Source organism: Camelina sativa, chromosome 11 (genome assembly GCF_030686135.1).
Source record: "Camelina sativa cultivar CO46 ecotype springtype chromosome 11, ASM3068613v1".
NCBI lineage: Eukaryota > Viridiplantae > Streptophyta > Magnoliopsida > Brassicales > Brassicaceae > Camelina > Camelina sativa.
This window is the reverse complement of record NC_141890.1, coordinates 50163158-50187260: the sequence shown is the minus strand read 5'-3', so window position 1 is coordinate 50187260 and position 24103 is coordinate 50163158. Positions and strand designations below refer to the sequence as shown.

General features: G+C 38.0%; 5 protein-coding genes, 1 long non-coding RNA gene, 1 other non-coding gene and 1 pseudogene across 9 annotated transcripts; 4 read left to right on the top strand and 4 right to left on the bottom strand.

The window, feature by feature from the left end:
* The first annotated feature begins 1640 nt into the window (after positions 1 to 1640).
* AIL7 (AINTEGUMENTA-like 7) lies at positions 1641 to 5937 on the top strand. 2 transcript variants are annotated; one of them, XM_087475080.1, is made up of 9 exons: positions 1641 to 1772; positions 1872 to 2038; positions 2402 to 2957; positions 3315 to 3397; positions 4590 to 4598; positions 4684 to 4772; positions 4872 to 4945; positions 5034 to 5161; positions 5245 to 5937. In XM_087475080.1, exons 2-9 carry the CDS (start codon positions 1897 to 1899, stop codon positions 5631 to 5633), a joined length of 1470 nt encoding a protein of 489 aa, XP_087331206.1. In that variant the 5' UTR covers positions 1641 to 1772; positions 1872 to 1896; the 3' UTR covers positions 5634 to 5937. The 2 variants fall into 2 exon arrangements, with proteins under 2 accessions (XP_087331206.1, XP_087331207.1); XM_087475081.1 differs by lacking the exons at positions 1641 to 1772; positions 1872 to 2038 and adding an exon at positions 2134 to 2252.
* On the bottom strand, positions 5887 to 6747 carry LOC104743621 (uncharacterized). The gene has a single exon (XM_010464682.3). The coding sequence runs from the start codon at positions 6684 to 6686 to the stop codon at positions 6060 to 6062; it is 627 nt and encodes a 208-aa protein (XP_010462984.2). The 5' UTR covers positions 6687 to 6747; the 3' UTR covers positions 5887 to 6059.
* A 30-nt stretch (positions 6748 to 6777) lies between these two features.
* Positions 6778 to 9915, bottom strand: LOC104743611 (receptor-like cytosolic serine/threonine-protein kinase RBK1). The gene is made up of 8 exons (XM_010464673.3): positions 9195 to 9915; positions 8517 to 8957; positions 8154 to 8411; positions 7923 to 8077; positions 7755 to 7834; positions 7525 to 7663; positions 7285 to 7434; positions 6778 to 7189 (listed from the first exon to the last, which is right to left on the bottom strand). Exons 1-8 carry the CDS (start codon positions 9205 to 9207, stop codon positions 7034 to 7036), a joined length of 1392 nt encoding a protein of 463 aa, XP_010462975.2. The 5' UTR covers positions 9208 to 9915; the 3' UTR covers positions 6778 to 7033.
* A 1953-nt stretch (positions 9916 to 11868) lies between these two features.
* On the top strand, positions 11869 to 11941 carry TRNAR-CCU (transfer RNA arginine (anticodon CCU)). Its single transcript has one exon. It is a non-coding gene; the product is annotated as a tRNA-Arg (tRNA).
* A 95-nt stretch (positions 11942 to 12036) lies between these two features.
* Positions 12037 to 14802, top strand: LOC104727180 (uncharacterized). The gene is made up of 6 exons (XM_010446209.2): positions 12037 to 12422; positions 12498 to 12604; positions 12767 to 13533; positions 13737 to 13869; positions 14006 to 14346; positions 14436 to 14802. Exons 1-6 carry the CDS (start codon positions 12098 to 12100, stop codon positions 14554 to 14556), a joined length of 1794 nt encoding a protein of 597 aa, XP_010444511.1. The 5' UTR covers positions 12037 to 12097; the 3' UTR covers positions 14557 to 14802.
* Positions 14803 to 16433: 1631 nt separating this feature from the next.
* On the bottom strand, positions 16434 to 17907 carry LOC109127539 (uncharacterized). Its single transcript, XR_002034111.2, has 3 exons — positions 17762 to 17907; positions 16976 to 17658; positions 16434 to 16901 (listed from the first exon to the last, which is right to left on the bottom strand). It is a non-coding gene; the product is annotated as an uncharacterized LOC109127539 (long non-coding RNA).
* Positions 17908 to 18213: 306 nt separating this feature from the next.
* On the bottom strand, positions 18214 to 23854 carry LOC104727179 (pentatricopeptide repeat-containing protein At5g65560). Its single transcript, XM_010446208.3, has 2 exons — positions 18721 to 23854; positions 18214 to 18603 (listed from the first exon to the last, which is right to left on the bottom strand). The coding sequence occupies exon 1, from the start codon at positions 21574 to 21576 to the stop codon at positions 18829 to 18831; it is 2748 nt and encodes a 915-aa protein (XP_010444510.2). The 5' UTR covers positions 21577 to 23854; the 3' UTR covers positions 18214 to 18603; positions 18721 to 18828.
* LOC104727178 (pentatricopeptide repeat-containing protein At5g65570 pseudogene) lies at positions 21713 to 24103 on the top strand (annotated as a pseudogene). The gene has a single exon (XR_015572607.1). The product of XR_015572607.1 is annotated as a pentatricopeptide repeat-containing protein At5g65570 pseudogene (transcript).

The following is a 24103-nucleotide window of genomic DNA, read 5'->3' as shown; positions in this document are numbered from 1 at the left end:
TAGCGTTTAATTGACAAAGGTTTAAACAATTTTATTAGTTACATGCAAATATTTTATTGACAGGTTTTCAATAAACATTTTTAAAATACAAAAATTTTAATATAAATAAACTGAATTTTTAATCATAAACTTTTATAAATAACATAATAACAAAATAAATTATTAAAAAATTTCTTAAAAAAAAATTTAGTCTGCGGAAAACCGCGGGTTAATACCTATTTATAACAATAAAAGTTCAAGAAGATATCATCTCTTTCTTAATGAAACCAATATCTATATATAATGAACAGATGAATGATTATGACATTTATATGCAAGTCATGCAGAGAAGAAGCAAAGTGGAAAATAGTGTTTAATTTGGTGATTCAAAAATCAAAATGCATGCAGTGGGTTCGGTTTATGTCTCCTGTTGAAAAGCCCATCCTGTTAAGAGAGTTTTTGTGAACAGTTGGCAACATTAAGCCATGAACAATAATAGTATAAAGAAGAAAAGCTTTCTCACTAATAATAGTATAGGGATACCAAATTTGCTCAAATTAAACAAGACGACATTAAGCCTTAATCACGTGCCTTAATTAATTGCTGGGCCAACCTTTTTGTTGCACTTATTTAAAAATTAAAATTTGTGATTTTTGACAGAGTGAACCCGCCGAACCATCTGGAAGGTTGTCTCCACCACAGCTACAATCCATTTTTATTTAGATTTTTTTTTTTTAATTCAATTACTGGAATTTTTGTATTGCATGAAGGACACAAATGGGAAAACGTGGGACATAATCAAATAAATTATATAATCTGTTCATCGACATTAAACGATAATGGAGTTATGAACCCATATACTGTACTAAGATTAATTAATTTTACTACTAAAATAAAACAAAATTAGAGTTACTAAGATTAGTGTCCTTACTACTAAAATAAACCATAGTGATGTACTTACTACTTACACTACTTAACATTGGGTCACCTCGGCCCAGATATTTTGCGACCTTTGTTCCAGACAAAATCTATCTTCCGCAGTGCTAAAAGCCTAAAACCACCTCCACTCACCTAAAAACATTATTTTATTAGAGACTTTCAACTTAACTACTGAAAATGTAAACAAAAGACCTTGGTAATTAAAAAAGTTTGGTTATAGTTACAATATATAAACACATACATCACATACAACTTTGGGGGTAGACTTAAGACTACCTGGTGTATATTTTAGTGGGAGAGAAAACTAGATTCATTTATATTTATTAAAACTTCTTTTTTTTTGGTAAGGTATTTATTAAAACTTCTATGATTCTATCATACCATAAAAAAATGAAAGAATATTAAGATATCTAATTACCGCTTATGATTTACCGCATAATAAGGACACTAATCAACAACAAATGTTTTTTTGTCTTGGCAGCATTTATCACTTTCTTTTAGAAATACAAAGAAAAATAAAAATAAAAAACTCACTCTTTTATAACAAAATCTTCTCCTTTCCTTTTTTCTTAACTTCACATTCTCTCTATATCCTTCACTCGAACTGCAATTTGGTTAACTTTTTTCCGTTTGAGTAAAAAAAAATATATATATATCTTTGTCTTATTAGAAATATAAACCAGTCTTTAAAAAGAGCTTTTTATATGCCTCTACATCTTCTTCTTCTTCCTTGGTCTTCTCTTTAGCTCCCTTATGTAGTACTGTTTTCTCAAATCATTCGTACAAAAATGCAAAACCTGAACCACTTCCAAAGCTAAAGCTAAAGTAGAGAGACTGTAACGCTCTTTTTTCAGGTTTTAAAACTTTTTCTCACTTCTATTGGCTTTTTAATTTTTATTGTTTTGTATATCAAGGAGTTGCTTTCATTAATCATCTTTTGTCATCTTCTGCAGATAATTTTACTTTGAATCTTCGTTGATGGCTCCTCCTCCAATGACCAATTTGTTAACGTTTTCTCTGTCACCAATGGAGATGTTGAAATCACCTGATCAGTCTCACTTTCCTCCTCCTCCTTCTTACGACGCTTCTTCAACTCCTTATCTCATCGATAACTTCTATGGTAAAACAAAAAAAAACTTTAAAACTCTGCTTTTTCTTGTTTTATTTTTTTTGGTTCTTTTTAACTTACCCAGTAGTAAAGTAGCAGTAGTGACGTATACTATGCTCTCTGTTAACCCACTTATCCTCTTTTTTTTATAACCGAGTCGCTGAACCCACAGAGAGCCTCCTTTCTCCTCCTTTTCTCGGCTGCTGAATTTGTCTTTTTCCCCCGAGTAAGGAAAACAAACAACACAACAAACTTTGAAAACAGAAAGAAACCTCTCTCCCCTGAGTCCTAAATCTTTGCTTTTCCATTAAAAATCATCTCTTTTTGGTATATTAACACTCTGTGTCGTAGTTAACTTTTGTTTTTGATTTGAAGTATTCAAAGAAGAAGCTGCTGCATCTTCAATGGCGGATTCAACAACCTTATCCACTTTTTTCGATTCGCAAATCCTTTCTCAGACTCAGATTCCAAAGCTCGAAGATTTTCTCGGCGATTCCTTCGTCCGTTACTCCGATGACCAAACCGAGACACAAGACGACTCTTCTCTCATTCGACTCTACGATCTACGTGACCACACCGTTACCGGAGGTGTTACAGGCTTCTTCTCCGATCATCATCATCACCACGATTTCAAGACGGTGAACTCCTCTGGTTCACAGATCCTCGATGACTCAGCCTCCGACATCGTTGCGACTCATCTCTCTGGTCACGCGGTGAAGTCATCATCAACCACGGCGGAGCTAGGGTTTAACGGTGGTGCATCCACCGGAGAAGCTTTGTCTCTGGCGGTTAACAACAACACATCAGACCAACCACCTCAGAGCAACAAGAAGACTACAGCTTCTACTAAAAAGGAAACATCGGATGATTCGAAGAAGAAGGTTGTCGAACCATTGGAACAAAGAACTTCGATTTATCGAGGAGTCACCCGGTAAGTTTTATCATCAATGAACTCTTCTTCTCATATAACATTCTACTAATCAAGTTCATCTTTTTTTTTAATGTAATTTGCAAAGTGACGATTTCTAAGTCTCAAAGTTTTTATATTTATCTTGTGAGTGGAAAAAGATTGAAACTTTTGAGATTCTTAACTGATCAAGTTAAGATTTTTATCATGTAATTTGCACTCCCACATTGCATTTTACATTTCCCATGATAAAAATCTTAACTTGATCAGTTCAAAATTCAAAGTTTTGTTTTGTGGGTGGGAAAATGATTTTGATATTTTGATTTATGAAAATTTGATTTGAGTTCAATTATATATGTTAAGTATGTTTGATTAATGCAGACATAGATGGACTGGGAGATACGAAGCGCATCTATGGGATAACAGCTGTAGGAGGGAAGGTCAAGCCAGAAAAGGACGTCAAGGTAAAATTAATGGATACTTCTCATTCTTTTCTTAAAAGTGAAAAAAAAAAAAAAAAAAAAAAAACTATTTCTTGAATTATATAGGCTTGATTAGTATGGAATTATTTAATCTTTGCATTTCAAAAAGCACCAATTAGCAAATCAAGACGATAAACTCGATCTCACGTGTGTCAATCTAAATTTTGATTGTCCCTTTGAGTCTTTTTAGTTCTTCTGAAGAAAACTAGTTTTATTGGGGTCGAGAAAACATTTTGGTCCTTAATCTTTTATGGTTGGGGGAAACAAAAGGCTCTGGAAGCAGTACAGAGCTTTTGTCAAAGAAAGAGTGAAAAAGAGAGATGCATGCAAAAAAAATTCAATAAATATAAACTACTTAAAAACCTTTTTCTTTTAGGTGACTGATATGTCCATCTCTTTATGATGATTGATAGACTTTGGTATTATGGGCATAATGTCAAGGAAAGAACCAAAATTCAAACAGAAAGGACTTGCAATAATATAGAATAGAATATGTAAAAAATTAAATATATAAATGGTTTTGAGTTTTTCCATCACAACCCAACTCACAAGGGTGCCGCCATTTTTGTTCCTTGTCTTTATTAGAGCTATCTTTGAAAATCTCTCATTTTACCTTGTTATGGGGACCCAATGCTGATGCCTGTATGATGCAATCTCTGTTTGACATATTTTTGTACCCACTTTTGACCCCTTTATTCCAATTATACGATATATGTATGACCTAAGTTTACTGCATACACCATATATTACAGGCATGTGATGTGAAACTATTTAGACACTATGCGTATGTTTTTTTTTTTGGCTTTTTGGGTTTGGAATTGAATTTTTAAAAAATCTTTCTGGTTAGATAGAGATTGATTTTGCAGGGTTTCCTATGTCTATAATGTGTCAGATTGATTTGTGTCTTGTGTTCACATCGCACACAAAAGCAAAGTGTGATGTGAAGTTGTGAACACAACACAAGCTAGGAATCTGCTTTGACCCTAATCAAATCTTTCTTCCCTTTTTTTCTTGTATTTTATTTTTGTGGTACTAAGATATTTACCATGATTTTGTTTGTAGTAAGTAGTAAATAGATTCAAGAACATGACAAGTTATGAGTATTTGTGTTGGCTAAACCTGTCTTTCTTTGTTTTGCATGTACTTTTGAATACATCGCCGCCGGCCTCAACAGTGTACTTAGGTAAGAAAGATAATACTCTATTGACAAATTTATTGAACTGATATATCGAGTTTGGAAAGTAATGTCCATTTTTAATTGATTCAAGGTGGATATGACAAGGAAGATAAAGCAGCTAGAGCCTATGACTTAGCAGCTTTAAAATACTGGGGTCATATTGCTACCACAAATTTCCCGGTTTATATGTTCTTCCTTGTTGCTCTGTTTTGCTAACTTTGTTTTGATTTTTCGTATGCTGCCCATTACTTACCTTGTCATCGGTCTATCAATTTATAGGTAGCGAGTTATTCAAAAGAAGTTGAGGAAATGAATCACATGACCAAGCAAGAGTTCATTGCATCTCTTAGGAGGTGAGTCCAATCAATGATTGTTGTTATATATACATATATATGTTCTTGATCTCTACACTGAACTTTTGGTTCATGTAAATGTAATCAGGAAAAGTAGCGGTTTTTCGAGAGGAGCTTCTATGTATAGAGGTGTCACAAGGCATCATCAACAAGGTCGTTGGCAAGCAAGGATCGGCCGTGTCGCAGGCAACAAAGATCTTTACCTCGGAACCTTTGGTAAAACGTTATTCTTAGTAAACAAAAAATCTATTCTTTACCCCGAAAAATCCTGTCATTGATCTGTATATATATGTGTATAGCAACCGAAGAGGAAGCAGCGGAGGCTTATGACATAGCAGCCATTAAGTTCAGAGGAATCAACGCAGTAACTAACTTTGAGATGAACCGCTATGACGTTGAAGCAGTCATGAAATGTTCTTTCCCTGTAGGAGGAGCTGCGAAACGCCACAAGGTCGCTGTTGAATCTCCCCCTTCATCTGACCATAGCCTCCAACAACAAGATTTGCTTCCGTCCTCTTCTTCCTCTGATGTTAACCCGAACTCAATCCCATGTGGTATTCCATTCGAGCCGTCACTTCTTTATCACCACCAGAACTTCTTTCAGCATTATCCTTTGGTTTCTGACTCCACAGTTCAAGTTCCTATGAACCCAGCTGAGTTTTTCTTGTGGCCAAACCAGTCTTACTAATATCATATGGTTCGTTCTTGCTTAGAATTTTTGGTTCACCGTAGCTAACCGAGGACCCCGAGGCTTATCTTCTTGATTCTTGCAATAAAGATGGATCTTTGAAGTTCCCTTTTCAACTGTAGTCTAAGACAGCAGTAGAGGGGGTAAAAGTTGAAGAAGCAGAAACTTTTGGGGGTCAATTTTGTAGTAATGTTCTTTTGTTAGGGGTGGATGATCGGTTTTAATACTTATTTTTGTAATGTAATCGGCCTTATCGGAGTAACTATGTTTCCATTTATGAAATATTAGCACAATTGAACGAACACTCTTTAAATACAAGGGAGAAGCTCTTGTAGGGGTCATGAAAGCATTTTACTACAGTTATAGGCGCGAAACAAAAATAGCAAAAAGTAGCAGGGTACAATGAGAAAATTTAAAGAGATATATCTAAGTCCGGTCACGAGCCGTTGCTGAACTTGGTTGGACTTTTAAAGCTTCATTAAAAGCCCAATGGGCCTTCTCATTCAAGCCCTTGAACTCATAACACTCGCCCAGTAGACGGAACAGTCTCGCCGTATCCGTACCGGCGGCGAGCCTCACCGCCTCTTCCAGATCCTCAATCGCAGAGTCAATCCTCCGTCGCCGATTCACAGCCAGTTTCATCTCAGCTCTCTTCACAAGCGCATCGGCGCGTTCTCCCATCGACAGAGACTTCAAGCGCGGATAAGTCAGCGCCGTATCGAACGATTTGAGAGCAGAGGTGTGGTGACCAAGCAGATCTAGAGCTAATGCACGGACGATGTGACCGGCTGCATCTTCCGGTGAAATCGAGATCACATCGTCGGCTTCACTGAGCGCCGTCTTGGCGAGAGATTGAGATTGGGATTTCTTAGGTGTGGTTCGGGCTCGAGCGAGGAGACGTGAGGCTTGGATGAGCTGACGCTGGGTTTGGAGTGTGGCTCGGTGTTTGTTTCGGAATTTGGTTAGGCCTCGTTGAGAGAGATACTTAATCGCCCAGAAGGTAATGAAGGTCAGTGCCAAAATTGCTCCTTGTATGATTGTTTCTGTAGCCATTTTTTTTATTTTTTTTATTTTTTTTTTCTTCGTTGTATGAATCTCAGAAGATGACTAAACCGGTGACTATATACTGCTCCCTAAAAACACATTTATCATCTGAATATTGTAAAGTTTTACTAAAAGCTCTTTTACAAGAGAGAAACAGAGAGACAACCACAATTTAGAAGACAAAAGCCAAATTATACATACAACTTTTTTCCCTTTTGGAGATTTTTTACAGTGGAGAAGATGAAGCAAAATCATAGGCATGATAAAAAGAAAAAAAAAAACAATTTGTTATTGTTTCGTCTCTGTTGGATAGAGGATTTTCCTTTTGTGTATCGATTTCATCAGATTTGATTTACTTACTCCATCAAGAGTTGTCTATGCCGAGTGAGATCATTAAGGTAAGAGGAAGAGGTGTGATCCAAGTCGCACTCGTCGAGACTCACTGTTCTTGCTCCGCCTGTTTTTTGTTGCAACTCAGCTAACCTGTCATCTCCACGCAACAGCTGCACCAACTGCATCCAAAAAACCTCAACAATTCATCATCATCCATGTCGTGTGACTATTAGAACCTACCTAACAGTGGTTTTGTGTGTGTTTTGGAACATACCCGGTTCATGTCAGGACGCATGGTGGATACATGGTGTATGCACTTGGAAGCTGTTTGCATCACTCGTTTCATCTCGGTCTCATCAAAGTCATTTCCTAGCTGAGGATCAACTATTTCTTCCACGCTCTTCTTCTCTAAAAGAGGTTTTGCCTATATCAAAAGCATTCAAGCTGTTTTTAACTGTTTGATTCAAAAGATGGAAGATGCATACATAAGAGAATGGGATAGGCAGATCATTACCCACATAACTAAGCTTTGCCTGCTAGCTGTATCAACAGCTCGACGACCAGTTATGATCTCTAAAAGCAATACACCAAACGCAAACACATCTGTCTTCTCATCGACAATCCCGTGCATAAAGTACTCTGGAGCTAGATATCTGTATGAAAAAACAATGAACCAACCAGGTTTTGAAAAACGAGGTTCACAGCAGAGAATTGTAGCTATGGGATTTTAAGTCTAACTCTGACCCGAATGTGCCTTCGATTGGGAAAACAATGTGATGAGGCCAATTCTCTGGGAGCCACTTAGCTAGTCCAAAATCCGAAATCTGCAAAACCGAATCATATCGAATTCTCAGTACACACACACAAAAAAAAAAGTTGATTGCTCTTTGTTGAATCAATCAATCAAAATACCTGAGCTTCGTAATCTTGACTGAGCAAAATGTTAGAAGCTTTGATATCACGGTGAATAATCCGACGAGGGCAGTCATTATGAAGATAACTCAAACCATCAGCTATACCCAAAGCCACTTTATACCGTTTCTTCCAATCCAAACACCCCTCAGATCCTACAAAAAAAGTTTCAAAAAACATAAACAACAGCAACGGTCTAAAAAACCAACCACAAGAAGGGTTTCTTTGTACCAAAGAGTACAGAAGCGAGACTGCCATGAGGAGAGTACTCAAGTACAAAATGCAAACCGCGATCGCTGCTGAAACCACGAAGCCTAGCTGCGTTTGGATGGTTAACATGTGCGATTATCCCAAGCTCCGATAAGAAATCACTGGCTCTCTCTTCTACTTCCTTGGCGTTTCTCGTCAGCTTCTTGATCGCTACGGTCTCTCCGTCCGGCAAAACACCTTTGTATACCTCCGCATGCCCTCCTTTCCCAATCATGTTCTCTAACAACAACAACAAAATCAAAATTTAGAGAATTTATATACAAATTCGTAAGACTCTGTTTCACCATGAGGGTAGTATGGTCTTTTCAAGATTTGAACATTTACCGGGATTAAAATTGTCGGTGGCGGCAACGAGCTCGTCGAAGGTGAAATTACGCCACGAAGGTTTAGCGAAGAGGATTTGACCACAATCGAATTCGTTTTCCGAAGAAGGAGTCAGCTTATGCTGTTTCCGACGCATGTTCTTACGGGTCAGCTCGTAGCTGGCGAGGAGAGGAATGACTGAGAATCTCCTTATCGATTTCTTCTTGATGGAATCGATCATCTTGTTCCATTGGTAAAACGACGAAACGTTCGTAGGAGTCGTTGATAACGGAGACGTTGATTTATCAGGAGAACACGAGCTACAACTGCTGCTGCTGCTGCTGTTATCGGAATCAGAGCTCATAACCGGGATTTCAAGCACGCATCTTGGAGATGGATCTTCGATACTCTGTTTTAGCTCCAGCTCCGTCTCTTGGCTTCCTCTGATCTTCTTCTCCATCTCTGCAACGAATCAAAAGGACGTTTTTTTTTTTTTTGGTTTCTAAAATTTCAAATGCATAATAGAAAACAATAACAGAAAGAAAAAAAAAAATGATGATTTTTTTTTTTTTTAATTTGGAGTCAAACGCAGAAAAAAAAAATCAGAAGATGAACAGACAAAACAAACAAGTCGGAAAATTAACAATTTGTTTCTTGAGAAAAAAAAAAAAAAAAAGAAGAAGCTAATTTAAGCCATACCTTCAACCGCCATAGCTTGGAGAAAAAATTCGTCTTTTGGGATTCTTTTTTAGAAGCTTTGAATAAACTTTTTTAGAAAAGAAAGAAAAAAAACAAAAAAAAAAACTCAAAGCTTCGTAAAAAAATCTGCCAAAAAACAAAGAGAACACAAAACAGGGAAACAGAGTAACAACATCTCCGAGAGGGAGAAGGAGAGAAAGCACAGAGCCGGAGAGAATCCGGACAAACAGTAAAACTCAGGTTTCTCTTTTCTTTTTTTTTTTCTTTTTTTTCTTATTGCTATTGCTGTCTGTCTCGTTAAAAGATTATGATTATCTTTAGAAAAGATTATGATTATCTTTAGAAATAGTTATTCTTAGAAAGCAAAAAGAAGAGGAGAAAGAAAGATTAAGACTAGAGATTTTGATGACTGGGTGGTAATGGATTAGAATCTCTCTCTCTCTCTCTGCTATATTTATACAACTTCCACCATGCAAGTCAAGTTCCCTTCTCTTTTGCTTTTTAAAAACTGGACAAAATATTAAATTTTTGAAGAAGATGAAAAGGTGATACGATGCCGTAACTAACGCCTTCCAACGAACAGACACGCCGACGGTTGAAATATCCAAACCTTAGTCAATGGCATTTCCGTAATTTACTTGTGAATGATAGGACAAGACCTCCTCTTTGCTTTTAAAAGATGGTAGTAAATAAGATTATTTTAATTTATTGTTTCGAATTTATAAATACATTTTCACTCAATTTTGTCATTAAATATTAGCCATGTGAAAATACTGACAACTTGTTTTATTTGGTCCTGGTTCAGCAAATTTCTTCATTAATGTAAGGGGAGTAAACCAACACACACAAAAAAAAAACTTATTTATGAAATGCCGTAGAATGTGAGATTTTCGAGGTAAGGTTATGCCGTATCTTATTTATCGGTTATCGTGGCGCCATCGTAACGAGAAAAGGAAACATATGGCAAAGTAGCTTCACCACACTAGTTAAACGAAGCCAGTGTTCTTGACATCTTATTTTCTTAATCAATAGTATTTTCTCTGTTTCAAAATATATAATATTTTAATTAAAATACGCAGAATAAAAAGTCTTTAATTTTAATAAGTTCAACCAATCAAAAACAATACTACATAATATAAAATATTAAATTAATCTAAAAATTGAATAGAAATTTAAAAACATCTTATATTATAAAACAAAAAACTTCTCTAAAACAAATCTAACAGGTTTATAATTTTTATAACTTAAGTAAGACAAGACTACATTTATGAGATTGTTTTCGTTTGCGACACGATCGTCACGAGTCATCATGAACCTTTTATCCTATCCACTTCAGGCCGCGACATAGTTTATTATTTGGACCCACAGCGTCAAAAACTCTCATTCATAACTTGAGAATTACGTGAAATAAAAAATTAGTTTTTATTTTATTTATAGCTTACGTGATACGATCATGATTAAAATTGACTACAAGAACAATATGCATGGGATATATTACCAATTCTCGTAACATACAAATTTTATGCGAATGTCTTTGCGCTATCATCCGTTAGATTATACTTTTAGTTTTAGTTTTACATGTAAGTAAAAAGAATAATGGTTTTTAAAATAAACATTTACTAGATTTGGTGATTCTTTACCTGAAGTCTCAACTTCGATTATCTTAATGCCGGTACAGTTTTGTGGGTTGACAAAATGGGATTTGCATTTACGTGTATATTATTTGTTGTAATATTATCTAGATCAAGCACATATAAAAATAACAAGTTAAGTGAAGTTGTTGCTCAAAAAGTAATATTTTTGTAGTCTTTGGTGAAATGCAAAACTCTTAACGTAATACATTTTTTTTAAAAAGTGATTAGTTACTTAATTGGTAAATTTAATGAGAAAGGTTATACTAGTGTGAGAAGAGGTTCCTTGCATAGTGGGTGAACTAAACCCTTTAACTAATTTGACTATCCAAATCTAATCTCTCTCTCTCTCTTTCTCAATTGGGCCCCAAAGTCCAAATCAAAATGGCCACCAAACTCACCAATGTAATGCTCTGTCGGAGAAGTCAGTCTAACCGATTTCATTCTCACTTAAGCAGTCGTAAACACACACACTCTCTTGTTCAATCCGAAATTCAGTTATGTTTTTTAGTTGACTTTTTGTTTTTGTTTTTTTTATTGGTCTAAAACAAATAGTACAAAATCAAAGTGACATGCGTTTATCGTAATGGTCTCGAATACAGAACTGACACGTGTAACTGCGCAAGCTTTTATACTTAAATCTGAATTAATTGTTAATTTAAGAGGCAATCACTTAATCCAACGAGTTAGAGAATACTAGTACTACTATTATTTTTAGTAAAATGCAAACATGTCATATTTAAAATCTAACCGAACCACATAGATAGTGGATGTGCAGAAGTGTATACGTCTCTACATGGAAAATAGTTATCGTCATCACCAATTGCAAAATACCAACAACAATGTTATTTACTTATTTTATAACCAAGATATTGTTGTCAGATCATATATAAATCATCAATCCAAAGTAACTAACTAATAATAAAAAAATATTATCATATTCGTATGTTATCTTATTATCTCCATCGACGACTCCCCTGCTAGTATTAATTTCTTGCGTAATTCCAGGTAAGAAGAACGTTTACGTGTGGGATTAACAATTAGCGCCTGTAGCTCAGTGGATAGAGCGTCTGTTTCCTAAGCAGAAGGCCGAAGGTTCGACCCCTTCCTGGCGCGTTTTTTAAAAAAAAAAAAATTTAAATTGACTATTTTAATTTTGTTTGACTAGGCAAATTTAATGGGCCTTAAAGGCCTACTAAGCCCATTATCAGTACGCAAAACAGATGGTCTTGTCAACAAACTTGGACAGAAAAATTAAAGTGACAACTGACAATGGCACTGCTCGGCGACGACGGTCGTGGCTTCGATCTAGCGAGAAGACTTGAAGTTTCCGGCGTGTGGCGGACATGGCTAGGCGATTCTATCTATTCCTCCTTTCACTATCACGTTTCTTCTCCTTCTAACTGGGAAGCTTTTATGCGCGTTGATGAGTCCAAGCCTAGGTCTCAGATTCAGCTCCAGCTCCGCGTTCGTGCCCTCTTATTCGATAAAGCCACCGTCTCACTTTTCCTCCGATCCAATACCACCGCCGCGTCATCTTCCTGTGCTTCCGTTTCCGATGTTTCTTCTGTCGCGGTGTCCAAGCTCAATCCTAATTGTATGGTTGTTTCCTTCTCTGGAGCTTTGTTTTTTAATGGCAATTTCAGGTGTGTTGAAACCGTTTCAATTTCAGATTTACAGCTTCACGGAGATGATGTATACTACACGTTGGAGAACGTTTCTCTCGAAGGTGGGTTTCACCGAGACGGAGGGATTCGCCACAATCCTAGCTTAACCAAGGTGAAACTTTGTGGATCTTTGAGCAAGTTGTATGTATTGTTCACTCTCACTGATAGCGCCTAATCTTCAATTTAGGGTTTTTGGAGTTAGTGGTTTCATTTTTTTTGTTTGTTCATCTTTCAGTACATGTGTTAATAATTTCTATGTGATTATAATTTTCAGAGTCTATCCAAGTCAAGTGCGAGAGGTAGTGAGTCTGATTACAGTAATCTTTCTCAAAGATCTAGGTTTGAGGAGCTACCAGACACATGGTACACTCAGTTTATTTCAAGGTATGGTTTTAAGTATGGGATGTCAGTTGGAGGGCAAGAATCTGATAAACGAACACCTGAAGGGATGTCTACTTACCTTAGAGTTGTGGATAGTCATAAGAGAAAGCGTGCACCTTTTTTAGAAGATCGAAGTTTAGGTCATATGAGTAGATCTAGTGCACATCCAAGTTCTGGCTTCGATAATTCAGAAGATGATATACTCTTTCTTCCAGAGACAATGTTTAGAATGAACTGTGTACCCGAGTCTGCCCTTTCGCCGGTTACCAGAGCACAAGGCAACTTAAAAACAGACTTCTTTGGGGTACTTGATACTTTACCGCAAGTTACTACCAGGAGTCATGTTATGATCGATAGGCTTGGGATGATGCCTGAGTACCATAGGATGGAAGAAAGAGGAGTTTTGCGCCGTAAAAAAGCTGAAAAAATGGGTTTTAGTGATGATCAAGCGGCTCTCGTGTCACAGAAAGTTGTTGCACGCATGCTTCTGACAATCGGATTCGAAGGTGCAACCGAGGTTCCGATTGATGTCTTCTCTCAGTTGGTTAGCCGACATATCTCTAAATTAGGCAGTATTTTGAAGCTTCTTACTGATAGTTACAAAAAGGAGTGCTCAGCGATGCAGTTGATTAAGATGTTCCTTAATACTACGGGATATAGGTGAGTTTATTTTGAGTGGTTTTGCCTCATTCAAGTGATTTATGAAGATTAATCCTTTTCTTAATGAAGTTTAAAATCTTTAGATGTTTCCTATCATATATGTTTTCCCTTTCATATGCCTCATATGCACATGTAAGTAATAAAACTAAACATTTATAGTTTTGTTCATCTGTTCATGTGCTTAAGTTTGACGCTGTTTTCAGTAATCTTGGGAGTTTAGCAGAGCTTGTTAGAGATAGTACGAAGAGCCATCCTCCTTCAAATCAGAAACAATCACAAGTACTGCAGCAACAGTTACATCTGCAGCAACAAGCTTCCCTCCGGTTACCGCAACAGGTATGTACATAAAATTGTTGCGCTTATCATTTGGCATCATAATTGGTTTAAATGTTTGTGCATGAAGAGATCATTTATTTAAATAGTTACTTTTTTGGCTTAACTTGCCTGAGTTCTTGTTCTGATGTTATTGCAGATCCAGAGGCAAATGCATCCACAGATGCAGCAAATGGTTAATTCCCCAACGTTTCAGCAGCAGCAACAGCTAGAGAGACTGCGTAGGCGTCAAGTTACATCACCACGACCCAACATGGATATGGAAAAAGATCGGCCGCTGGTTCAGGTAAAGCTAGAGAATCCTTCTGAAATGGCAGTAGATGGAAATGCCTTCAACCCTATGAACCCAAGACACCAGCAACAGATACAGCAGCAACTCAGACAGCAACAGATTGCTGCCATGTCGAATATGCAACAACAGCCGGGATATAACCAATTCAGGCAATTGGCTTCATTGCAAATTCCACAAATGCAGACACCGTAAGTAGCCTCTCAGAACTCAAAAAGTCACATTGTTCTATATACCTACTCGACGGGTCTTAAAAGTTATGTCCCCATTCTAATTGCAGTACACCAGGAACGGTCAGGGCTCAACCCGTTAAGGTAGAAGGATTCGAACAACTAATGGGAGGGGATTCTTCTCTTAAGCATGAGTCAGATGATAAGCTGAGATCTCCACCTACCAAATAACATTTTGTAGAGAGACCAACTACCCTGACCAAGGTTATCTGTGTTTTACGTGTACACAAAGCCCTGTTAGTTTAACTGTTTGGGTCAATGTATTTATCTGATAAATGTCATCTAAGTTGTATTATCATCTTGTGCAAAAGGGAGAATCGGATTTATAGGTTGGCGTCTTTTGGAATCACCTAGTTTTCGATTATTGTATGAAGAACATTAACGTTTGTTATTACATCATTTGCCTTTATTTTTCAACTCTTATTACACACATCTCGCTGACGTTGATAGAGAGTGCAATTAACTTGTTCATTATTTGCTCTGGGCTCCTGTTCTGGGATTCTCCAAAACTCCATAAAAGCATATATGCATACTGATCTTGCAATCTCTTGTTCCCGAAAATTTTCTCTTGCTGAGATGTAGCATTGTTTCTATAGATGTTTCCTTCTTCTTCCGCAACAAGCCAACAACTAGTCTGATTATGCTGACATACTGACCTCTTCCACTCTTTGAGGCCAGTTTACATCTCATTCTCTAGTTCTATGTTTTGTCTCTTTCATAAACATCAAAACAGTTCAGTAACTTAGAGAAAAAAAAAAAAAAAACTTATGAACTACATTTTGTTATTGGATCTCAAGGATAATCTCTTACAACACGTCACACAAACACTTATACTAGTTGCTAGACTCACACTCTCAAGAGCACTAGATTAACCATCCACATTAGGCATGATTAACTCTAGTTTCTATCAAAGGAAAACCGAAAGAATTACAACATCCTCTGACCTCTCGGACCTCAGTTGTAAGTCGGGTTTTATAGGATTTAAGATCAAAAGAAATACACTAGTACTAGTGATTGCGACAACTGGGCCTAATTGATATCCGCATGGCCTAGCCCAATAAGTTAACAGTTGTAACCCTAATAAACAAAGTTGCACGTGATCTAGACGTCTTCTCTAACATTCTCGTTCTCCGTACCGAATTGAAATATTTTGATTTCCATGGTGGGCAGAGGGTAACACAGGTGTGTTCTGGGACGTGGTGGATTTCCCAATCCCTGCTGGTGGATGTGATCCTGATTTGATTTCTAAGAAGATCAAATCAGCGCTTGCTGAAAAGGGTTGTTATAAAGGTCCTGTGTCAATCTGGTTGTACGACGTCGAAGATGAGAAAACCCTTCTCCCCCCTACCACGAAACAAGAATTGATAGATAGATACGAGGCTGCCGGAGTCAGTTTAAATTTCGTACCCAAAGGTAGAATATGAATTCCTCCTTTTACCTAATTATCCCTGGCGTCTCTTTATCTTATCTGCTTATATAGATAGAGATCTCTAATCTAATCTAGAGATCTCCGTTGCAGAGGAACATGGATATGAGAGAGTTCATAAGATGTTAGTGGACATTCTTTTGTGGGCAGTGAAGAGTCCTGCCTGTTCAAATTTGATTATACTCTCAAAAGGCATCAAAGAAGAGAGGACCCTCGAAATTATTGAAAGTTTGCATTTCGGGATGGCCGATGCCAAAGTTGTCTTACCAGAGCGTGCATCAAAATGTCTTCCTTTTACTGAAAGCTCAGCATGGCTTTGGGAGTTGCTTAGTGATGGAGGCGGAAGCTCACAATGTTGTGCTGATGATACTGATGCTGTTGTCCATCCGAGGACTAGCTAGGAAGCAATTCTGAAGAGGAGGAGACTAATGTATTTTCATCATGTTTAATGTTTATGAACTGTGATATTGGATTATCTTTGGTAGTCTTTTCTTCCATAAAAGAAAAATAATAATTGAAATATCGTTTTTACTCTTTATTGAAGACTATCTTGCCCTTAACTGGCAGATGATGAATGATCAGATAGCTCAGTTATTTGATCGAACACACTTGTTTCTATTAATCTCAACCAACACAGCTCATAACATTGATGTCAAACCATACGATGAATACAAACTTAACTTAGTAATAATTTATTCATAGACCAACACAGCTCATAACATTGATGAATACAAACTTAACTAGTAATAATTTATTCATAGAGTCTAAAGACGAGAATACTCTCTCCACCTCTTGAGATCTTATTGGTTTTGCGAGCTACTTTGGCCTTCCCTGACTATAATAGAATTACAAGAGGCGCAGCGGTTCTTGATGGGTTCTTTGATGGGTTCTCCAACACATGCAAGTAACAGGGTAGTAGGATCATGAAAGACAATATTGAACCTACCATCCTTTCTCAAACTTTGAAGAACCCTTGAGACCTCCTTCTCCTCTTCATTGATGTTTCTTGAGAGTACAACCAAATTGGTTGGTAGAGCACGTTTTTTCAGTGCCCAACGAAGAATTTCATGTAACATTGCATATTTATTTCCTGAAATAGTATTTACCAAATCAATCAAGACCCAAGGCGTTAAAGAAAAAAAAAAAAAAAAGATAGATTCACACCTTTGGAAAAATTCCAGGTAAAGATTCGGTTTTCCAAATATATATCCATCACTTCTTTGGAGAGTGTATTCTTATCCTCAATGAACGCGTGGATCATTTTCAAATTGCTTCCCTTATAGCCCTTTTCCGAAAGACCGGATGTGATAGTCCGATAAATCAACCTATTACGCAAACATCAACAAATTTAGAGGTCTGTCCTTACTAGCGAATTTTCCGATGGGCTGGGATAAATTGCTGAAAAATGTATCGACGTTGGGGCTATCGACGGGGCCGGTTGAGAGAGGCTTTGTAAAATAAGGTTTGGTTATAGAAGAAGAGTTACAAGTGCCGCAGCGGTAACTACTAACGTCTTTCATAAGCTCGACGACGACAGGGGGGGGGGGGGGGGGGGTTCCAGCACTCTTCTCTAATATGCTGGTAGGATCTAGGAAGACAATATCGAAATCAGCTTTCTTTTTGATACTCTCAACGAGACTTGTCAACTGCTCGTCAATGTTTTTTGAAAGTATAATCAAATTTGATTGCATAAAATGCTCTCTCTCTCTCACTGCCCAGAGAAGAGTCCGCACTGACATGTCGTAAACTCTCTCATATCTTCGACGTCCCAGAAGGATTTAGATGATCAAGGATTGAGACATCCTCGACGTCCCAGAAGACCCTCGTATTTTTCGCTAGCGAGAAGGCTTAACAAAACAGAGACAATAAAAAAAAAAAAAAAAATCAGATCATCCGTTAAAATTATTGACAGATCGAAAATTACCTACAAACCCAATTGAGAGATCTTACAGTAGTGTTCTTTTGTGGTTTCCATTGACCCAGCAGCAGCTTAGTAGTGATTTTAGAGACGAAGATTAATGAGAAAATATCAAGAGAGAGATAGAGAGACGCCCCGCCAGGGTTTACTTCCATCTGTGCTGCATGCAATTTAGAGTAGCTTATTGGGCTGGGCCTGTCAGATGTCAAATCAGTCCATTTGTGCGCCCTAATTGTAATCCATCTAGTATCTATATACATAGTATTTTATTACTATATCTATTTATTGTTTCAACATAAAATACAATATTTTTTTTTTTTTTTTTTAAACAAATATACGACTTGAACTGAAAAACAAAGTAACAGTTCAAACAAGCCAAGCCACCCGCAGCTGTCGTCAGTGGCGGCCGAGTAGATGGGTCTTTGGAATCACACTGTCACAAACAGATACATATACATATATTTATTTAATTAGTGTGTGACTCTTTCTTTATATTGTTTGTTTGTAATCAAATTGTAAAAAGGACGAGTCCGGGCGGAAACAAATATCAAATAAACAACCTCCGACCTCCTCGGACGTCTACAAAAATTAAAAGCCCACATTGGTTTAATTGTAAAGGAGAATCAAACGGATCACCTATATTATAAGCAACACAAGACAAAAACAAATGTTAAATTGTCAGGTTGTTCCCATACCTAATCAAAGATGAAGCAAGAAGAAAGCTCTGTACTTTAAAAAAAAAAAAAACTGATGTGCCTTAATAACAAGAAAGTGAGCCTTTCGCCGTAAATATCCCCTCCTCCTTTGTGTGTCTCATAGTCAAAAGATCAAAAAGATGATTCCATCAAATGGCTATGCATGCCATGGTTTGACCCTGAAAACCCATATTGTCAGTAACGAGAGATTAGAGCAGCGTCAAATTGAATGGAATGTAGTAATACCACACATTTCAACCAAAATATATATATGTATATGAATGTTTGTACCCTACCTTATTGAATGACCTGTAGCAATATCATAAGAAACACAAGGCTACTTGCAGATTTTTTTCAGGTCTTGCATGATCCTCTGGCAAAATTGATATACTACACAACCCCTTTTATGTGCTATCAGGAGGTCCTTCAATCAGCAATGAATATGTCTGAGAGCTAAACTTGCAGCCGTTTTTCTCCATAACGTTGAATAGTTCATAAAATGCCTCTACAAGTCCCTGCTTCCCCACCCCATCAATGATGATCTTCCAAGCTAATTCATCGTCATAATAACCACATTGAAGCAAACTCTGGAAAACCGAAACCCCTCTATCTTTTTCTCCTTCTTTATACAGCCCACATATCAAGATTTTGCAAGACTCTAGTTGCGGTAAGTGACCAACACAAATCATATCATCTACAACCTTTGCTGCTTCGTTATGCTTCTCCAGCTTGCAGCAACACCTAATAAGTGCATTGAATACCAACTCACTAGGAGATATTCCTTCGTTTTGTTGCATATGATCTAACACCTTTTCCGCAACTCTGAGATTCCCAATCTCACAGATCCCTAATATCAAGTTTTCATAGGATTTGGCGTTGGGGGTTACACCGTGCTCAACCATTTTCTCAAGAAGCTCAACAATAATCTCAAACTCCACCATGTTCGACATCACACGGAGTCCTGGTTCACTGCCAATCTCCTTTCCATATTTCATCTCTAACATATGTTTGATCAGAGACAAAAATGTATGTTGAGAAGGCTCACAACCAGTATCACGCATGCGCTTGAGGACATCAAATGCAGAGTTTGTCTGTCCTAGATCTCCATAACCTTTAAGCAGAGAGGAATAAGTGAACAGATCCGGGAAAACACCATCTTCCTTCATCTTTGTCATCATACCCTCAGCGTCTTGCAGTCTCCCTTCTCTACAATAGGTTTGAATAAATGTTGTGTAAGTATGTGCATCGGGCTTTGTTCCAGAGGACAACATCTGCTGAAAACGTCTATAAGCGTGATCAAAATCCCCGTCCTTTAGAAATTTATGAATCAATATTGTATCTGTGCTAACTGTAGGCTGTAGACCAATCTTCACCATTTTTTCCTCCAACAACGTCGCTTCTTTCAACTTCCCATCGGTACATAACCCATGAATCAGGGCGTTAAAAGTCAACGAATTTGGCAAGCAACTCTTACTCAACATTGTCTCAAGCATAAGATGAGCTTCGTCTACTTTACCCGCCTTGCAGTATCCATCAATCAATGCAGTGTACATCACCACATTTGGGTCTACACCTTTCTGCTCGAGAGAATCAAACAGGTCTCGAGCTTCTTCCACTCTTTTGCCTTTACACAAAGAATCTATCATACTAGTATATGTCCACTGGTCTGGAACTAATCCTCTATCATTCATCACACTAAGTAACCTATATGCAGTATCAAAATTACCAGATCTACACTGCCCATCGATTAATGAATTGTAAGTGACCACATCTGGAAGTACTTTGCGCTCCAGCATTTTATTAAGCACTCCCATTGCTTTGTGAACATTCTTTTTACAATACCCCTTTATCAATTCATTGAATGTGCGTGTATTCGGACTGAGGTTACGTGATTCCATCAACTCCACAACACCTAGCGCATCTTCAATCATCCCCCGCTTACAATACCCATTAATCAATGCATTGTAAGTGATTACATTTGGCATCAACCCTTTCTCTAGCATCTGACCTAACAACTCTCTTGCTTTCTCGAGCTTACATTGACTGCATAAACTATCAATAAGCACCGTGTACGTGTGAATATTCGGCTTAATGCCTTTCTCTTCCATTTCCTTAACCAACTTAAGAGCTTCAGACTTCCGTTCTGATCCACACAAAGCCTTTATAAGCACTGTATAAGTACGAACTGTAGGATAACAGTCGTCATCCTTCATTTTCACAAACAAATCCATAGCTTCATCAACCCTCCTCGCTACACAAAGACCATGTACAAGGTGAGTGTAAGCAACCACATTTCTACTGCATCCCTTCAAAGGCATCTCCTCAAAAACCTTAAAAGCAGAATCCAAATCCTTCCTTTGACAATAACCCATAATCAAAGAGGTATACGTGAAAAAATCAAGATCCAACCCAGCCTCAACTATCTTACTCACATACTGATTCGCCTCTACCACTTTCCCAAGCTTGCAATACCCATTAACCATTTTATTATATGTGTAAATGTTGGGATAAACCTTATCCTCCAACATTTCCATATAAACCTGCTTCATCTCATCTACCAATCCAAATCTAGCCAACGAATTCAACAATGTGTTGTAACACCCAATAGTAAGCTTATACTTAAGCTCAAAGCTTTCGTCTTTATTCATCTTCCTACACAAATCCAAAACAAACAAAGCGTCTCCTACTGAATCACAGCTCTTTATCATCCACAACCTGATCTTAAACACAACACCCTCGTATCCATTGTTGATGAGAAGAGTGAGAAGGGATGCATAGGAATATACACTGTGCTTGTATCTCGGATTCTGTGATATCCAGTGAGAAAAACTAAGAGCTGTTTTGGGATCCAGATCGAGCGAGAACAGTGAGGAGACGTGGGAAGGGCTTATCGCAGGAACCATTGATTTCAAGGACGGAGATTTATGCCAATTGGGTTTAGAGAGAATTGAAAGTAGACGGTGCGGAACACTCGTCGGATCAGATTCTTCCGCCGGAAGTGTGCGAATTAGCGGAGACACGGAGCAAAACCGCCGGCGAGTGAAAAGAGAAGAAACCGTAGCAGCAGGCGAGAATCTCATCATCAGGATTTTGACGGCGGAGATCGAACCAGTCAAGCCCGCGTCGCGCCGTGGTTGTATTATTCGGATCATCGATGACCCGTGGCGTTGTGGATCTCTCCGATGATGAAAACACAGAGAGGGTGAGGAAAGGAGGATTTATGTTATGGGCCCTAAATGGGCTAATTTATGTTCAAGTTCAAACCTTTATGGGCCTTGATGAGCTTCAATGGGCCGATATGAGCTACAGAGTGAGGCGATGATCGGAGAAAAGAATACGCCGCCGGTGATGAGAAGAGATTATAACGGCGGATTAATCGCCTTTTCTAGATTTTTCAGCTCCTTTGCTACCAGAAGCTGTTCGCCGGAATCTTCTAGCCATAGTCAGCTTAGGTTTCTCTGCGTCGCATGTGACTCCTCCTTGACAACGACGCACACTTTCTCTCCGCTTCTCAGACAATGCATAGACGAAAGTTCGATCTCAGGGCTCAAGAAAATCCAAACCCAGATGCTCAAATCTGGGTTTCCGGTCGAACTTTCAGGCAGCAAACTCGTCGACGCGAGTTTAAAGTGTGGCGAGATCGGTTACGCACGTCAGCTGTTCGATGAAATGCGTGAGAGACATATTGTAACATGGAACTCTCTGATTGCTTATTCCATTAAGCACAGAAGAAGCAAGGAAGCTGTTGAATTGTATAGATTGATGATCACGAATAATGTTTTGCCAGATGAGTACACGTTGTCTAGTGTTTTCAAGGCCTTTTCAGATTTGGGTCTTGAAAAAGAATCCAGGAGAAGTCATGGACTTGCAGTGATTCTAGGTTTGGAAGTCTCAAACGTGTTCGTTGGAAGTGCCCTTGTGGATATGTATGTAAAGTTTGGTAAAACGAGGGAGGCGAAGTTAGTATTGGACCGTGTGGAGGAGAAAGACGTGGTTTTGATCACAGCTTTGATCGTTGGTTACTCGCAGAAGGGTGAGGATACTGAAGCTGTCAAGGCATTTCAAAGTATGCTGGTGGAGAAAGTTCAGCCTAATGAGTATACTTTTGCTAGTGTATTGATATCTTGTGGAAACTTGAAGGATATAGGTAATGGCATGTTGATTCATGGACTTATGATCAAGTCTGGTTTTGAGTCTCCTCTTGCTTCACAGACTTCTCTTCTTACAATGTACTTGAGGTGCAGTTTAGTTGATGATTCCTTGCGGGTTTTCAAGTGTATTGAGTACCCAAATCAGGTGACTTGGACGTCTCTTATATCGGGGCTTGTCCAAAACGGTAGAGAAGAAATGGCCCTTATCGAATTTAGAAATATGATGCGTGATTCAATCAAGCCTAACTCTTTTACATTGTCAAGTGCTCTCAGGGGGTGTTCGAATCTCGCAATGTTTGAAGAAGGCAGACAAGTTCATGGTATAGTGAGTAAATATGGTTTTGATAGAGATAAGTATGCTGGATCAGGGCTCATTGATTTATATGGGAAATGTGGATACTCAGACATGGCAAGGTTGGTTTTTGATACCTTGAGTGAAGTTGATGTTATATCTCTGAACACAATGATCTATAGTTATGCACAGAACGGTTTTGGACACGAAGCACTTGAGTTGTTTGAGAGAATGATAAACCTTGGAATGCGACCGAATGATGTAACAGTCTTGAGCGTGCTCTTGGCTTGTAATAACGCTGGATTAGTTGAGGAAGGTTGTGCATTTTTCGACTCCTTCAGAAAAGATAAGATCATGTTGACGAATGATCATTATGCTTGTATGGTAGATATGCTAGGACGGGCAGGGAGATTAGAGGAGGCTGAAATGCTAATAAACGAGGTGATAAACCCTGACTTGGTTCTGTGGAGGACGTTGCTTAGCGCCTGTAAGATTCATAGAAAGGTAGAAATGGCAGAACAGATAACCAGAAAGATACTTGAGATAGCACCTGGAGATGAAGGAACTCTCATTCTAATGTCAAATCTATACGCTTCCACGGGGAAGTGGAACAGAGTGATTGAGATGAAGAGTGAGATGAAGGAGATGAGGCTGAAGAAGAATCCAGCAATGAGTTGGGTTGAAGTCGATAGAGAGACGCATACATTCATGGCTGGAGATTTGTTTTTGCATCCAAACTCGGAGAAGATTCTTGAAACTCTTGAAGAGCTAATCAGGGAGGCTAAAGATTTGGGGTATGTTGAAGACAAAAGCTGTGTGTATCAAGACATGGAGGAGACTGCAAAAGAGAGATCTTTGCATCAACATAGCGAGAAACTGGCCATAGCCTTTGCAGTTTGGAGAAACGTTGGTGGAAATATAAGGATTCTAAAGAACCTTAGAGTTTGTGTTGATTGTCACAGTTGGATCAAGATCGTATCAAGAGTTATCAACAGAGAAATTATCTGTAGAGATTCAAAGAGGTTTCACCATTTCAGAGATGGGTCTTGTTCGTGTGGAGATTATTGGTAAAAAGTTCGTGTTTGTATACGGCCTAAGCCCACAATTCATTTGAATTGGGAAACAAATATAAGCCCAACATTTTGTATTATTAGTTGAGTCTTGTAGATGATATAACAATATTGTTATACTTTGACAAAAGCAGAAAATAATCAGTAAAAAATGTTGAAATCGTAA

Bases quoted from the DNA above. Each gene is read 5' to 3' on its own strand.
- LOC104727179 (XM_010446208.3), bottom strand. From the start codon at position 21,576: ATGATCCGAATAATACAACCACGGCGCGACGCGGGCTTGACTGGTTCG.
- LOC104743611 (XM_010464673.3), bottom strand. The intron at 7,664-7,754 runs GTCAGAGTTAGA...TTTTTCATACAG, and splicing joins CCAATCGAAGGCACATTCGG to ATATCTAGCTCCAGAGTACT. The intron at 7,190-7,284 runs GTATGTTCCAAA...TTTTGGATGCAG, and splicing joins TGCGTCCTGACATGAACCGG to TTGGTGCAGCTGTTGCGTGG.
- AIL7 (XM_087475080.1), top strand. From the start codon at position 1,897: ATGGCTCCTCCTCCAATGACCAATTTGTTAACGTTTTCTCTGTCACCA. The intron at 2,958-3,314 runs GTAAGTTTTATC...TGATTAATGCAG, and splicing joins ATTTATCGAGGAGTCACCCG to ACATAGATGGACTGGGAGAT. The intron at 4,946-5,033 runs GTGAGTCCAATC...AAATGTAATCAG, and splicing joins TTCATTGCATCTCTTAGGAG to GAAAAGTAGCGGTTTTTCGA.
- LOC104743621 (XM_010464682.3), bottom strand. From the start codon at position 6,686: ATGGCTACAGAAACAATCATACAAGGAGCAATTTTGGCACTGACCTTC.
- LOC104727180 (XM_010446209.2), top strand. From the start codon at position 12,098: ATGGCACTGCTCGGCGACGACGGTCGTGGCTTCGATCTAGCGAGAAGA. The intron at 12,423-12,497 runs GTATGGTTGTTT...TTTCAATTTCAG, and splicing joins GTCCAAGCTCAATCCTAATT to ATTTACAGCTTCACGGAGAT. The intron at 13,870-14,005 runs GTATGTACATAA...ATGTTATTGCAG, and splicing joins CCCTCCGGTTACCGCAACAG to ATCCAGAGGCAAATGCATCC.